The sequence below is a fragment of the Solanum dulcamara genome, chromosome 1, assembly GCF_947179165.1.
Source record: "Solanum dulcamara chromosome 1, daSolDulc1.2, whole genome shotgun sequence".
Lineage (NCBI taxonomy): Eukaryota > Viridiplantae > Streptophyta > Magnoliopsida > Solanales > Solanaceae > Solanum > Solanum dulcamara.
This window is the reverse complement of record NC_077237.1, coordinates 83,089,185-83,106,117: the sequence shown is the minus strand read 5'-3', so window position 1 is coordinate 83,106,117 and position 16,933 is coordinate 83,089,185. Positions and strand designations below refer to the sequence as shown.

The following is a 16,933-nucleotide window of genomic DNA, read 5'->3' as shown; positions in this document are numbered from 1 at the left end:
TATGGAGATTTCAGCAGCCTAGAGATAAAAGGAAGGGGAATAATAAACAGCGATAAGTAACATCCCATATTTAAGAGTTGCTCCATTGAGGAGATAAGGGGGCAGCACTACTTCAAGGCCATTTACAGTAGATAGAATGGTTGAGTTATTTGAGTCTTTGAAAGAGAATCCACATGATCATAATGAAAATGCTACTGTTGTCCACATGGTTACTGTGGAGGTTGATGATGATGAGGAATTGGAGGAGCAGCAACACCACAATTGCAGCAAGTTGTTCAAAGACAGATCAACAACCACAGCAACTTGGGAAAATACAGAGCCACAGCAGGCTGTATGTACTTCAACTTATAGATTGCAGCTTACATGTATTTGGAATTGCAGGAAAATGCAGCACATCCAAAGCTGCAGGTTCCTGGACAACAACACAAATGCTTCAACATGCAAATTCCAATACCAAAACAAGAGGAGGAGCAACAATCACAGCAGCTGATTCACAGCACCTTCACAAAGCAGAAGCAAAGATACAACATATCCAACAACAACAACTTCAGAAATGCAGTCTACATCTCTGCATCCCTTGGGCCAACATGTGGAATGGCCTCTGGTTGTTTCTCTGTGCAGATGCCAAGAACAACAACAAGAGGAGCTGTTTTTACCAACAAGTTAACCAAACTGAAGCTGCAGCTAGGTACAAGAAGCTGCAGGGTAACACCAACAAGCTGTAACACCAACAAAAACACCTTCATCCAGCTTATGCAGATTCCATGAACCCTACAACAACAATAACAAGAATCCAGACCAGCAACACAACATCCAATACTTGGAGCCACACACAACAGCCATCAAAAATGAAACTAGTTTTCTATTTTTGTTCACTGATGTGTGTCTCTTGGTACAGGTGTCCTGCTACCTTGAGCCTTGTATTGGAGTTACAGCTGATCTTGGATTTCTTGAACCAGCATCTGCAAAACCCAAGAAGTTGCAGCTCAAACGGATACTTGGAAACGTTAGTCGAGAGACCCTGAAAAAGTTAGCCGACTTAAGTTTCATCAATGAGGTATACTGTCTACATATCCAAATCAGCAGCACCATGCACTACCTTTGCATGATGATCACACGACTCATGGACAAACTCGGTATGAAAAGATTAAGAAGGACAAAGATGACATGAACGATCTCGATCCATGCGAATGGGAAGTTTCGTATACTTGTTCTTCTTCAGTTTAGCTATTTGAATGTAGCTTAGTTGAATAGGACTAATGTATGTTTCTTTCTCGTATTTACATGGAAGGGGAGAGTCTCCCTCATTTTCGTTTTCCTTAGTCACATTGTATCGAGAGGAGTCCTCTCATAAGTTATCATTCATCTTAAGTTTGGAGGTAAGGTTTTCATATCCCCCTCCTTGTACTTGTACTTTTATTTTATATATAATAAGGAAAATTTCATTAAAAAAAAATAAAATATTTCATATCTAAATTTTAAGTATATTTTGAAGTCTGTTTGATACATAAAATCGTGAGTTTCTTCAACAATAAAAGTACAAGAAAATGAGAACTTTTTTTTTTCATAAAATGAAGTTTACCATTTATTGACTTACAATCAATAGTAAAAAACTACTGAGGTCGATAGGGACAACGATTCCTTTTATGACTGGTTTCCTAGCACTGTTGGCTCCAAAAGCTCTCAGATATTGAGTATTTATAATTAAATTGAATGGAGAAGGTAGCCAATATGACTCATCACCCAATGAAAAAATCTTACAGTTGTATATTTTTCCAACCTTTCATTTATTTACTACATTACTCATCATGGTACGGTAAAGTCTATAGTAACGGTAAGTTAAAAAACTTATGGTGGTATATTTTTTTTTTTATTGGGCGATAGTCATTGGCCACCTTCTCTATTCAATTGGGAGATGAGTCATATTAGAATTCTAAAACACTATTAATAAGGCTAGTTTAGTATAATACACCTCTAATAAAAAAAAATTAAGAGGTGTGTCAGATCAACAAAGGTCAAGTAATATTAAACGGAGGGAGCATATAGTTTCTTTTTTGTTTCCAATCCGGTATTTCATATTATTTGAATTCGCTGCGGGACTCGAAATGTCCCGATTAAAGCATTCTCTAACAAAGACAACTCCATACCCGAAGCCAGTGGCAGAGCATAAGCTAAAAGGTATCAGATGACCGTGGTTACACTATTTAGCTAGGCTATATAGTGCCATTACTTTTTTATATTTTGATACTCTTTAGTAAAATTTCTGGTTTCGCCACTGCCCTACGTGCTTGATTTCAAGATCCCTAGCTACCATTGAAATGTTGCTATATAGAATTAACAACGAATTTTGCATATTATTTAGTTATAAAATTTGTCCATTGCTAAATTTTTTTGTTTAATAGTTATGATTGAACACGCACACTTCAAAAATCAAAACTAATATAAGCATATGGAATCATTCTTGTTCATTCATTTGAAATAATACAACAGCATTAACAAATCACATTTTGTAGGAACATGTATAGACAATCTTCAAACTTCACACATTCATACTACAAGGCCTTTTATGAGTCAAAATCAGAACTTTATATCAATGGAGATTACTAGTGCATCATCACCCTTGTCAACGACAAATGTCTTGGTAATTTTCTTGGAAGCAGTAACGAAATCTACCTCATATGAGCCATGGAATCCCCGAAAGCTGAATTGACCTTGGTCATCGATATGGCCATGAGCTTGGGATAACCATTCTTGCTTAAGAGCAAGGTATCGTTTTCCAGCTTCATTGAGATCACCTTCTGCATTCACTAAATGTGCATTTTCTCGACTCATGAACAGCTCCCAAAATCCCCACAATATTACACCTTCCACAGCAGGGTGAGCAAAAGATTCCCGAAGCATAACTTCTAAATCATCAGCTCTAACGTGTTCGTTACCAGAAGAGACGTCAACTTCAGTGAACCAGATTGGAAGTCCAAGAATACTCAGTTTATCAAGAGCTGAACAGACAATCGGTCCAACTGGACTATCAATGTGTCCCTGAATACCTATTCCTCCAACTGATGCACCCTGATCTTGGAGGTCAAGAATATGCTCGATGTACTTTTCAGGGGATGACCGAGTGTCACAGCCATCCTCAACATGGTAGTCATTTACAAATAGGATCGCGGAAGGATCCAATTGGTGTGCTTTTGTGAACATATTTGCCCAGATGTCTTTACCTAACCGTTCTTGGTAGTAACAACCGTGCATCATCTCATTATTCACATCATAATGTTTGAACTTCCCCTTGTAACGTGTAAGCAGGCCCAATAGACGGTTTTGAAGAGCTGTCATCAAGTCATTGTTGTTCAACGAGCGTATCCATTCTTGAACGGTGGACTCCACCTCCCAAAATATACAATGACCACGAACTTGAATGTTGTGTCTTGTGCAAAAGTCTAGAAGCTCGTCTGCATCTCTGTAATTGAATTTTCCTCGTTGTGCTTCTGTGCTGTACCACTTCAGTTCGTTTCCAAAGACAGCCCAATTAAAGTTTTTGACAAAGAAATCATTGAAGTCTTCATTGTCCATGTTTGTTCTGCAAATGCACGATCCGAAGGGGAAACTGTTTTGCTTTTGTCTAACTCTAACAGACGCGCCAAGCAAACAGACTGAGTCTGATCCAGAGAACTTCAAGATGACATCTCGCTTGCGTATCTGAGAAAGAAATATTTTTTTGTCAGACGCATAATTGATCATATCTGAAAAGGATATGTATTGTACATGCTGTCAACCTATAGAAGAGAATTCTGAAAGAACAGCCATTTGATCTCGAAACACACACCAAAATACTAACACAGATCTCGTAAATGTTTGATGAGCTGTTTTAAACCGTATTATTGCAACAACATTTTCTGAACTCAGATAAGAAGGAAGAATCTAAGAATACAATATATGTAAGTTTCATGGGAAATTGCTTAACAAAGACTGCCACAAGTAACACCATTCTTTTTTCTTTCTAATATCAGAGCTGCTGCAATTAGTAAATTGTCACAGTTCTGCTTTCAGATGCAGTGTTGGCAACAGTACACAAGCATTAAGAAACACCTCACAGAACCTGAAGATTGTAACGCTGGAATGACAATTGAAAATACAAAACAGAAATATTTAGATATTACCTTCTCCGTCTGTCTTTTCAAGTGGTTAAACCTTGCACGTCTATCAACTGGGAAAATGTGAAGTCCAGCTACCATTAGGTCAACCCCAGCAGCAGGACCCTGAACATACACCATCACTTTAGCTGCTTGCTTCTCGATTCTAAAAGATCCTCCAATTTCATGCCATTGATCATCGCGGACCTCAACTTGGCCCCCATTAACCCATTGGTCGTCTACCCCAAGGGCAACACTAACATTCTGAGGGCCTGATGCTTGTCTAATTTTAACCCATGCAGATACTTGGTAGGTCAAATAGAGTTTGACTTTATCTGTGATCACCTGAGCAGGACCCATCCATGTCTCGGCACGATTAGTCACTGCAATATAACGACCACTTAAATTCTCATGAGTACCAAGGGAATCTCTAGCCATTGGAGGAATTATATGTGGTGAGCCTGTTTGAACACTCATTCTGCAATTCCCTAGCGGAAACCAGCCATTTGTGCCATTATTCAGATGGGCGTTTGTGATTATATTAACACCAAAAACTGCATTCTGAAAGAGCAAGAAAAAGTGAAAGAATGCTTCAAATGCTATTTGGCTGTGAAATATGGATCGAGAGAAACATGAAACACTACACGTTAAACTAAGAAACACTTTCAAGTGGCAGCTAGCTAGCATAAGTGCACAGCATAATACTTCCTAAGGCCTTTACGCCTATACTATTGCCATGCTAAAAAGAAAAGAAAAGAAAAACGACGAACCAACTAACCTCAACAACTGGTGGAGGAGGAGGAGGAGGTTTAACTGTGCGATTTACGACTAAACTATTGAGGAGGATATCCATGCCTGGAGGTGGACCTTCTAAAAAGATAACAGCTTTAGATGGGGAGTCATTTAGAAGAAACTTCCCTTGCAACTGCACCCAATCTTTGTCTGTGGCTTGGACTCTGCAGACCACTAGCTTTTGTTAAGCCACTTCGCTAGAAACTTCAATGTGCACGGTAATTGAAAAAAACAAGAGAAAACAGGTAGAAGAAGATAACTTATCAAGACAAACTACCATATATCTATTATGTTGGTGCACTTCAGTTAGCTTATATCAAAATTGATTCCAAGAATGTTAATAAAAATCAATGTCAAGAGATAATGATATAGTGATTTTCCTTCCACGGAAATTTATCAAATTCTATAAAAAATAAACATGAAGTTACAGCAGTGCTCCTGCTAGTGATTATTAATGCGGTAGAGAAAGATTATCCACACACAATTCAGAAGAAACAACCAGTTAATATCAGAAATTCCTTAATGTTACTAAGGCGATTATATTGACTAAGACTGTAATACATAAAATGTTATAGATGTGAAAAAAAGGGTATAGGTGGATTGAGTCATAATATCAATGTTTTTGGTCTGATAGCATTAAAGAAGTTTCATGACCAAGGACAGTGTATACTCTATTTACGAACAAATTCAAACAAGCAGTCAGCCAAAATACAGACCAAGAAATATTAATGCAGAAGCTCCATACATCTATGCTCATAACCGATAATGGTAAAATATTGTATATAGTGTGGGTGCTTTCCAAGAACATGAAGAAATCTTAATCAATGAAAAGTCATGTGCACATTACATAAGTGGAACTTGGATTAACTTACTTGGCAATTCCTATGTACTGTTCACGGTTATCAGCTGCTTGAACCCACAATGTTCCCCGAACATCTGCACTATTGACATTGTGACCATATAGCCGAACAATAGCAGTCATCTCATAAGCAATCTTTCGCTTTACTCTCCCGGTTATATCTTGCTGAATCCCATTCCAGCTCTGTGTGCGCTCCGTTGCCGATGCGAAGTATTTTCCAGATGTTGGATTAATATTTGCATCGGCCATACAGTCGTGGCAAACAACCTTGCAGCCTCTTCCGGACCAACTATTCAGGCTGTAATCAAAATTTGCGTTTACTATGATCTTCTCATCATCAGTACAACTGGATGTTGGCCTAGAACTCTATCAGAATAAAGGTAAAGAGTGCTTTTAGTAATAGAACAGATAGTATCAGTTGTTATAATCAACAGAAGAACAACACAAATCATAAGTGGCACTTCTGTTGTTCATTTTGTCTGGATACAAAAAGGATTTCAAAACAGAAATAACGTACTTCATAATCAGTGCAACTGGGGGAAGTGATGATCACTGATTTTATGAGCAGGTCAGATCCAGGTGAAGGTCCCTCAAGATAAAAGATAACTTGATCAGGCATAGTTGACAGTGAAAATGAACCTTCCAACATTTGCCAACCCTCCTCCGTAACAGATTTTCTGCATGGATTAAGGTCTAACGTTATAGATGTTCCATAAACAATAAAAAGTAATAATAAGTATAAAGATAGAGACTCTAACTTTGAAATAAATAAATAGCTTGTATCTGCATTTTGGTAAACAAGTCTCAACGTAGCCTGAACGTCAGTTGAACCACGAAAAGTACCAGAGACTCCAACACAAGTAGAAACTGTGTAGACACAACCAGCTGAAATTCTACTTGTAATATCTTGCTCCAAGCCTTGCCAACATTCCGTGCGATTCGTAACGACAGCATAAGAACAGCCTACATCTTCTGCAGTTCCTTTATGGTTACCAGAACCCGCTGGAACCACAAAAGCATTGCAGCAATTTGTGCGCCACAAGTGCAACCCTTCCGAGAAGTCATGGTTAAGGATGACGTTATTAGCATCATAGCTGCCGGTGTTTTTTCTGTTTTCCATTGGGCTCTGTCAGGAAAATGTAATCTTCATGAATGCACTCGAAGAAAAGTGACAGTAAAAAAACGTGTGTATCCTAATAAAGTACAGGTTTGGCATGCAAGATACACAAGAAACATAAGACTATTAGAAGAGCAAAGACATTACTCCGAGATCAAATAAAACTACGTAAAACAACCATGCCTGCTCCTAAATCTTCTTATACATATGATTTTGGAAACAATTTGCTTATGTCCATTGTTTTCCCAAGGCATATTCAGCAGTTCCTGATATTATTCGATTTAACTCATAGTAAGTTTCTTCAGAATTCCTTACTCGAAAATGCCATATACCCTTTTGAATCAACAACTATCGGTTCGATTTATCCTAATTTTTTTCTTCCAAATATGTTTTGTTGCTCAGAAACTAATCTATCCTTTAAACAAAAGGATTCAATCAAAATCATCATCTCATCTTAAGTTGTCGCACACTTTTATTTACTTAATTATATTCTCAAAAAGGCCCTCACGTGTGGGCCTTTTTTTCATGGGCCAAGCACGTGGATGATAATGGGTGACAGTGAGATTCGATCTCAGTTACAAAGCCTCAGTCTGCCTCCCACAATTAAAATTGAAGTTGCTGATAAAAACCCAATTCGACAAATGCACAAAAAACCCATTATAGAACAAAATTCAAAAGCCCCAATTAGTTACTCAAAGATCATTCTTTTTTTTTAATTCAATTTAGATTGGAGAAAGCAAGAACAGTAAGAGAGTACCTGTGAATTGGATTTGAAGAGTCGACGTGCAAAACTACTAGCAGAAAGCCCTTTCATTTCTATACAGATCCTTCTTCTTCTGCTGCTGGGAAATCTTGAAAAAAGCGCGGGACACCAAACAATCTAAAGAAAAATGCTGTTTTTCTTATTATGTTTTATTTTCATCTATTAGTCAAAATCCGAATGCAATCTTGTACCAACTTTATCTTTTTTCTTTAAAAATGTATTAGTAGTAGGTATGCTTGTGTTGGTTATATTCGGATTATATTTTGTGTAATTTACCTAAAATCCCATTTAATTATATTAAAAGTTAATTATATTACTTCCTCATTCTTTTTCAATTTATAAAAAACATAATTAAAATTTATGAATTTCAGATACATTACTAGACTTCTGAATACATCGACAGACATCGAAATACACATGGGAGAAATATATTAGAGAAAGGATAGAGATATATCTGAATGCATAGGGGAGTTATGCATCAGAGAGGGGAGGGATATACTCTAGAGGGTCGAGAGGGGAGTGATGTGAGAATTTTTGAATTTTTTTCAAATGGTAGAGAATTTTAGAAATTATGATAAAATAAAATGTGTATTTAGGTAATTTATTTTATTTCTTTATGCAATGTTTAATTTGGTCTACCCTCCACAATTATGGTGGAAAGGATGTGGAAAAGATTTCGGAATGTAATAATATCTTTAACCATGCTAATGCATTTATTAAAACTCTTTGCTTTACTAATACTAAAACAAGTCTTTTACCGAAGAAAAGTCTGTTACTAGTAAATGGAGAGGAAAGATCTCCAGAGATTCTTATCTCACTCCATTTCAGTGACTCAACCAATAATCAATGGCGAAAACTCAAAAATTCATGATAACACCTCGATTAATCCATGTTAGTATGACATAAGGCTGTTAAAATAGGAAGTGTGACTAATTCCGATTCTTACCGCATAAAACACATTGAAGATGGAAGAACATAGCTCAAAAAACTCTGTCCTATCTCATTATAATCATTGATCCTAGCTTTTGATAAAGTTTTGTGGGAATTTGAGATGATACTTCTAATCTCTCTAGGTTAAAGAAAAAATGTGATTGTAAAAATATTTCGATCCAAGAATCCTTTAGTCATTAATCAAGAGAATCTAAAAATACGGTAGTTCTAATCCTTGGATATCAAGATAATGTTTTACACAATTAATGTAATGTAACCGGAGCTAGGCTTGTGTATTGAATTGGTTCGATTCGATTTAGTTTTGAAGTGTATCAATTCGATTTATTGATTATTAATTTGTAGACATGTTAAACTGTTATAGAACTATTAAGTTATCAATTTATCGGTTATTAATCGTTATTGATTTAACTTGTTAAGATTTCACACACAAAAAAATCATGAAAAATCACTTAAAAACAAGATAATAAACAAATGAACCATGCACATGAAATGACAAATTGCATCTTGTTCAAAAGCAAAACATTGATAACTTGTAGAATTAAAACAGTCAAAAAGAAAAACATGAAACTAAACCCTTAGTCAAGAACTCTACATACCGAATGATATAAATATAATTTGTTAATTTACTATTCGATTATCAATTAGTTCTCTAAGAAAAAACCTCAAACCAATCAAACCCAATAACACCATATAAAAAAATAAAATAAAAATTAAAACCATCACCGAAATCGCAGAACCTTTAACCCATTATCGACAAACCAATAACTTTTTTTCCAATTCGAGTTATTAATTTCGATTCAATTTTAAACAGCCCCTAGACAAAGCAGCATACCAGAAAAAGAAGCTGACTACCTTATTTAAGCATTTCTTATTATTGCTATTCTACGTAAGGATCAGACCTCTTTTTCGGAAACCTCTCTTCCTAAACGAAGTTAAGGTAAAGTCTACGTACACTCTACTTTCCCTAGACCACACTTGTGGGATTCCAGTTGTTGCATGTAACAAGGATCAGAGATTTTTCAGTTCTCCAATAGAAGATTAAAAAAGAGCAAAAAGGTACACAATGCATATATATACAAGGTGGCAGCAAAAAGTTTGGTACTTTAGGTACACACACATTTACTTTCGAGAAAACATCTACCAGGGACTAAACTTCCTCAATCCACTACCAAACCAAAGAAACAATAAAATGGCCAAAATTTTTGAACAAACAAACAAAATTTGGAGCCCAGGCTTTGTTGCTAGAATTGTGTACTGTGTGCTTCAGCCAGAAGTCATTTGAGACATGTTTGAACTTCTTTGGTGCTTCTCCGCCCGCGTATTCTAATATTAGCTTTTAGTCATTGCACTCATGTAAGTTCTCTACTTGCTTGTACACTGACTGGATGATATCCTCTTCTTCTCTTCTATAGTATAGACAAGTTATATACAGGAAGAATTTCCTTATTATTTTTGCTTCATAAGGCTCAAGAGAAAATCTGTAAATATGTGTTCATATTCTGGCATTTTTCCGTACCCTGAAGTTTATATAAGCAAAAGAAATTTCATTACCATTGGTTCCGAGGGAAATGAATAGTTTTTCTTTTGAACATTGGTGAATGACAAGGTACGTCTACTGATGAAAGCATAACTTACCAGGAAAGTAGTTGATATCTATCACGTAATAACGGTCTTTAGTCCCGTGCTCTCGAATTATATCCAAGTTGAAGAGCCTGAGATCCTGCATGACATATTGCAAGAAAACTTTAAAATAACATGTTATGAAGCTGCAGAACAAGAAAAGACAAGATAGAGCATGTAGCCCCCATAGTCGTTCCCTTCCGTCATAATTTATTAAGGAAAGAGAATGAACAGAAAATACCAGTCTACGACGAAGTTCCCTAGCAAGCCTCTCAAGTAATGGCCGCGGAGGAAGCTCTGCAGAGGATGAATATGAATTAGTTGACACCATATTTTTTTTGAGAAAGGTATGAATTAGTTAACACCATATTGGTGATAAAAGCACCCAACAGCATGCAAAACCGTAGAAAATTAAGGTGTTCAGATTGAGAAAGGCCTTGTATTAGCGAAGGTGAAATAGCAGATCAATGGTCCTACCGACAATTGTGATGTTGAATTAATTAGAGTATGTTAGAAAACACTTGACTAAAAGCTTAAAGGTAATCAATCAGCCAAACATTGCAGCTTTGCAGACAGCTGAGTTTATTTGTGAATGTTTTCATCTTTGAATCCTTTTTATCTTATTTCATTTTTTCGTCATGCTTTGCACAATTTGCTATGCAACTACACAATAACCACCAAACCTCAATCATAAACAAATTGGGGTAGGCTATATGAATACTCACTGACTTAGTAGCTCTATTTAATCTCATCTCAGGCCAATATAATACAAGATAAACATAAACATAGAAAGCACTAAAAGGGTCTTTATAATTTTCTATTGGTATAAAAATCTCTGGCATAGTTAAAAGTTGCCTAGAAAGCATAAGACCTGAAGTAAACGTACTAAAATCATCAAAAACATACTCCCAACTTATTGTTTTATATATACATCGTATTCTTCCAATTGTTATGAAACTTAGTGACTACAAATTGATCTACGGGCAGAACTATTGAGGGGTACATGTAAGACATAACAATTCTCTGATTTAATTTAGTCAACAAGATCTAGGTGACTAGAGTAACCATCAGCTTGATCGGTTTAAGGGAAAATTCTGCAAGTGTGCAAAGACTGATTATCATACACTCTTGACGTTTGTGTATATTTATTAAATATTCAAATTGTTCACTTCAGATATGTCTTGCTAAAACCTCAAAGTGGATTACTTTAAAAACTTTTTTCAAATCAAAGCAAAAAGGAGCTTAAAAAGAAGAAACAAACATTTCCAATCAAAGCAAATAGGAGAATAAAAAGAAGAAACAATAAAGTGTAACGGAGAGGCCAATTTACAAAATTATTCTAGAACAGTTCTAGTTGACAGTGAGAAGACTAGGACAGATTAAACTCAGGAGAAAAGTGAGGAAGTAACTGAAGTACTAGGACTTTATGAACAGTATGGATAACCTTATCAATCACATTCTTGCTTAATCTTGGCAATCTATAGCCAAAAAAAATATTATATATGATAATTTTATCAAATGGACGAAGAATCTTTGAAGTCTTCCCACTTGTTTGAAAACAAGTAATCAAATGTTTAAGAAACTTCATAAAATTTATCCAACAAAGAGTAACCCATAACTATGTACAACAATGTAACCAAATTCGTAGAGAAAAGATGGCTTACCACCAACACTAGGATCTAAATCAGCATCTTCTGCAGATGCTGCAACACACGAAACTCTAGGGAAATGGAAAACCCCAGCATTGTTGGACAGCTCGCCTTTGCTAACATCAGGTAAACTGAAACGCCTGACAACCTTAATGGCTTCCCCAACAATAAAAACCTTAAAGAGTACACCTCCTACAGCCACAAAAATAACAAAGTATCACCACCTCACTAATTCAATCAAAACTACACATGAAAAGCACAAATTTAACTAGTAAATGAAATACATACCATGATTGATAAACTCCTGCAGAACAAGCGGGGGTTCAAGCTTCTGAAGAGAGGCCATATCATAGGCCAGAGACAACTCATGTGACTTTGCAACCAAAGGCTTCGCCACTGAGAACACAATAACAACTCCATTCAGAAAAAAGAACAGCCACAAAAACAATTAGTCTATCACTCTATTGCCCTACCAGTTCATTCAGACTTGCATCCATGGCAAGTAAAGATCTGATAGCTAGCCCCTACCTTTTATCGAGTTGTGAAAGTTCAAAAGATGGTTATAGATCAGTTGATTAATCCCAAATAAGCAACAACTAAATATAGATATACATACCAAGAGGTAGTGAAAGACCAGCTTTATCTACTGCATCTGAGATAGACGAAGGATCTTTCTCTATAACCAATTGCCTGGGAACACCTACTGTGCCTGTCATGCAGTCAAAAGCAAGCTACTCATCGTTTCAGCATAACAGCTTTATCAAAGGCATTCCAGCAACTGTAAATTGACAATCTTGGTGCATACAACTAATAAGCAGGCCCCCTTTTTTCAGAATAACAGCAATTGTATATCGATAATCATAAGTTCAAGACAACAGTTCTCGATGATCATAGAACAAAAGTGGAAAGATTACCATAGCCATCTGACAAGTTCAGGTCTGCGACATCTTCAAGCATGTATTGACGATTATATACCTGCTGTATGGCATCTGGAGGATCAAGGACTGCGACATGTGGATGTGTTTGCCTATAATCCTGTCCATAAAAAATTAAGTGCATAGAATAAGAGACAGATATTCTCCATATGGACTCCTTTAGACTAAACTGAAAGGAGCCTTTAACAGAGAAAGCAAATGAATATATTAATATATCAGTTTCCACATTTGCATTCATTATTAATATTCTAACATAATCAATAAATTCATGATAAAACTAGAACAAGAAACAGTTATCCTAGACGGATGACATAAGATCATTGCTGAACTACAAAAAGGTAAAATAAAAAAGATTCAAAACATTGATTAGGTTAAGCCTCTCCTCTTAAAGCTGGTACAGACATTCACTATGAGAAAAAGAATCAGTTTATGAAGTTAGGAGTACTATCCTGAAAACCAGCTAACAAGTCCATGAAGCAGAAAGATTCTCATTTGGCCAGAAGCATTAGGCTTTAACCTTAATTATGAAGTCATGAATCATAACGGAAGAAAGAGAAGGCAATTTACAGGTTATGTGTGATGGGAACAAGCATAAGCAAAAAACAACCGGTTGCCCACCAATCACTGCCAACTCTAATCCACATTATCAAGAAATTGCATGTATTTCACACCCTAAACATATACGCATATTTGTCGCATAACACATATCAATTGTTGTCTTTTGATATGAACTAACCTCAAGAATACGACTCCACTTGCTACCTGACAACTGCAAGAGAAGAAGAGCATGAAAAATAAAATATAGGGTATTAAGCAACATCTATTAAAAAGAACTAGTACGATAGAAACAGGGAAAAATTAACAGACTGATTACTTCCCTGGGCAGAAACTAATGGGATATCTGGGTGTTAATAAACAGGAAAGACAGACATAAAACAATAAAAAATGCATGAAGTAACATGAGGTAGTACAATGAACTAACCTTGTGGAGCACAATGTCAAAAGGACCTTGATCTGAAAGGGGTCTGCTCTGATCTATAGCAACAAACAGTATTCCCTTATTCCTACATAATGCAGGAGGAGCATGGTTAGCCACTTGGTTGCAATGTAAACATGATAAAATCCAGATTAATTTCAATCAATAGTAATGTTAGACCTGAACAAAACAAGCCCATTACAAAATTAACAAAACAAAAATAATAGCTTAGTTTAAAAAATGAATCAGTCTAAGTGTATCTTTTCAATGAAGTCGATCAGTATGTTTAATCATTTCTAGTTTCAGATAATCCATATTTGCTCACTGACAGTTGTTGTTCAATGAACATTTTTGTCTTGATAATCCTGGTGAACTGCTAATTCCACAGGTACCTCGATTAATTTCACGCGATACCTACTATCTCTCACCAGCTCAGGTACTGGGCAGCTTTGCCCACCAAGGCTTGTTCAATGAACATATTAATATCTCTGAACACAACATCGGGTATAATGTTCAATGTCTGCTTGATAAGAAAAAAATGGACACGTCTGGAATCCCAAAATATCCAGTTTTTAAAAGTTTAAGAAGAATTACAAACAAGGGGACTGCACGGTAGAGCATATTAGTTGATAATCAAAAGTTATTAGATGCCAAAATTCAGAAGTTAGAAATAATTGAGAAATTCATGGACTCAATGAGATGAGCTTCTCAACCTCTTAACCCCCTCTCCTCCCTCACCCATTCAGAGTTCAAATCCTAAACAAATAAAGAAAATAAAACTAATGCATGCTCTCTTGATATGTTGGTCTCAAGAAATAAAAGGAATATTGGCAAATATAGATAATCTAAATATCAATCAAACAATGCATTGGTCACAAACTACTAGGGGCCGGCTTGATGATCCTTCGTATACATCCTGCTCTATTCAAGAAAAGCAAAAATCTAAATATGGATGTAACTAGCTGAAATTCCGGACTTGTGAAGAAAAAAAAATCATTTTCTTCCCTATTTGACAGAAGAAAATTAAACCAAGAACCATCAGATAATGAAGGAAATAGCAGAAATAAAAAGGAATCTGTAATTTTCAAACAACCGAATTAACGTAGATCTTAAATTACCCTTACATACACCCCAAAAACAATTTTTACACCTAATGAAAGCAAACATAACGGACAATATCAAGAGACTATGAGTTCAAGTGGGTAAGCTGCACACACACACACACACACACACACACATATATATATATATATATAATCCCTACACATACATTACATATGCACCCACAGAGAAAGAGAGAGACATACACACACATGTAAATATATACATATATGTATATACATACAGACTATGTTGCTTGGACTCTTCAAAATGTTGTCAGGTGCATGTCGATTCCTCCAAGAGTAGTGTACTTTTAGTGTACTTTTTGGAGTATCCGATACAAGTACGGTAACATTTTTGAAGAGTCGGAGCAACATAGCATACAAATACTTTATATACATAAATATTTACACACACATACACACACGCATATACATACATATGAATTCCTATGTACACAAGATCTAAGCCGAAAAAAGGTGATTTCACTGAACCTGCTACAAAGAGCTAAATCCACCAATCAACAAAGCAGAGATGTTAAGCATTCGAAAACGGGAAACACATGATATCTATAGTGGAAGGGTTTCTACCTAACCCACAACTTTCTTCTCAGACCATAAATATTTGACAAAAATATATATACTTAGATTGTGTCTACTTGGTCGCACCTCTGCTTGTTAGAATTTCAAACATAAACAGCAATGCACATGCAATTCAACAAATAATCACAAATTTCTTGAGAGTTTTATCATGATTTACAAATCAGGAAGGAAAAACAATGGATTGATTACCTAGCTAGACCTACAAGCTTGGGCTGCAAAAAGCTCTTAGTTTTCTTGGATGTAAGAGCATAGCCTACCACCACCAACTTCATCTGTTGCTGGGGAGACCCATGCGCCGCCACCATTTCCATTTCCCTTTCCTCTTCCTCTTCTTCTACTTCCCTCTCATACATTTTCACCCCCCATCCTCATCCCCCTAAAAAACACCTTTCTTTTACATCAAAATTTGTGTATTTACAACAAATTACTCACAATTCAATCCTACACAACTAAAACAATAAAAGATTGAATCTTTTCTCAAAAACACTTAACCCCAGATGACCAAAATCAAGAAAGATTCAATCTTTCTTCAAGATAACTAAAAACAATAAAAGATTGAATCTTTTTTTCAGAAAAACTAAATCCCAGATGACCAAAATCAAGAAAGATTCAATCTTTCTTCAAGAAAACTAAATCCCAGATAACCAAAAACAAAAAAGATTTAATCTTTGTTCAGTTTATGCCCAGTATCTTTAATTTGAGTTGGCGTAATCTGAAAGTTGTTTCAAAAGGGGCTGAATTCCAAAGAGGAAGAAATGAAAAACAGCCTGTTTACACACAGTAACACACTCAGAAACACATATATATGTTTGTGTACATCCAGAGAGAGAGAGAGACACGGCACACACACGAAGAAATATGAACGGTTTGTTTGGGTTCGCTGTTACAATGAATGTTGTAATGCAACACACAAGTGGATGAATGGTGGTCTTTATAGGCACTAGAATTTTTGACCAAAATTGGCCCCCAAAAAAAGGGATTTTTAAAATTAATTAGATTGCTTTGGGACACATCCAAATAAACTATTTTAGTTTGCTTTTGTTCACTTGATACTCCTTTTTTAAAAATAAAATTAAAAAAAAAAAAAATATATATATATATATATATATATATATATATTAAGGTTTATTTTATTAAACTATTTGTATTAGTTATGATAAATCCATAAATAATATCTGGAGAGGATAGTGTGTAGATATTACTTAGTTATTTCTAATAGATTCTTGACATTTTTAGAAATTTAAGTTTGACTACATTTATATAGTTACTTAATAAAAAGGATAATTTTAGGAAAAAATATTAGAAACAATTCAAATTTATACAATAAACTAATTAGTTTACAATGAATATAGTCATGTTTTATTTACATAAAAAAAAAGGTCAAAAATCATAGAAAATATACAGTGACTATACATATAGCTTACAAAAGTCATAG

The 16,933-nt window shown here is 35.5% G+C and overlaps 2 protein-coding genes across 2 annotated transcripts; both read right to left on the bottom strand.

The window, feature by feature from the left end:
• Positions 1–2,422: 2,422 nt before the first annotated feature.
• On the bottom strand, positions 2,423–7,922 carry LOC129880595 (endo-1,4-beta-xylanase 1-like). Its single transcript, XM_055954688.1, has 7 exons — positions 7,659–7,922; positions 6,543–6,910; positions 6,302–6,461; positions 5,798–6,150; positions 4,912–5,089; positions 4,161–4,694; positions 2,423–3,699 (listed from the first exon to the last, which is right to left on the bottom strand). Exons 1-7 carry the CDS (start codon positions 7,713–7,715, stop codon positions 2,578–2,580), a joined length of 2,772 nt encoding a protein of 923 aa, XP_055810663.1. The 5' UTR covers positions 7,716–7,922; the 3' UTR covers positions 2,423–2,577.
• Positions 7,923–9,672: 1,750 nt separating this feature from the next.
• LOC129880588 (inositol-tetrakisphosphate 1-kinase 3-like) lies at positions 9,673–16,386 on the bottom strand. Its single transcript, XM_055954683.1, has 10 exons — positions 15,688–16,386; positions 13,802–13,883; positions 13,556–13,588; positions 12,799–12,919; positions 12,501–12,593; positions 12,173–12,280; positions 11,900–12,076; positions 10,477–10,532; positions 10,251–10,335; positions 9,673–10,132 (listed from the first exon to the last, which is right to left on the bottom strand). Exons 1-10 carry the CDS (start codon positions 15,849–15,851, stop codon positions 10,062–10,064), a joined length of 990 nt encoding a protein of 329 aa, XP_055810658.1. The 5' UTR covers positions 15,852–16,386; the 3' UTR covers positions 9,673–10,061.
• Positions 16,387–16,933: the final 547 nt, after the last annotated feature.

Bases quoted from the DNA above. Each gene is read 5' to 3' on its own strand.
- LOC129880595 (XM_055954688.1), bottom strand. From the start codon at position 7,715: ATGAAAGGGCTTTCTGCTAGTAGTTTTGCACGTCGACTCTTCAAATCC. The intron at 6,462-6,542 runs GTTAGAGTCTCT...TAATCCATGCAG, and splicing joins AGCTATTTATTTATTTCAAA to AAAATCTGTTACGGAGGAGG. The intron at 4,695-4,911 runs GTTAGTTGGTTC...TTGCTCTTTCAG, and splicing joins CTCCTCCACCAGTTGTTGAG to AATGCAGTTTTTGGTGTTAA.
- LOC129880588 (XM_055954683.1), bottom strand. From the start codon at position 15,851: ATGTATGAGAGGGAAGTAGAAGAAGAGGAAGAGGAAAGGGAAATGGAA. The intron at 12,281-12,500 runs GTATGTATATCT...TTGTGTTCTCAG, and splicing joins TGGTCTTTCACTACCTCTTG to TGGCGAAGCCTTTGGTTGCA. The intron at 12,077-12,172 runs GTATGTATTTCA...TTGTGGCTGTAG, and splicing joins GCAGGAGTTTATCAATCATG to GAGGTGTACTCTTTAAGGTT.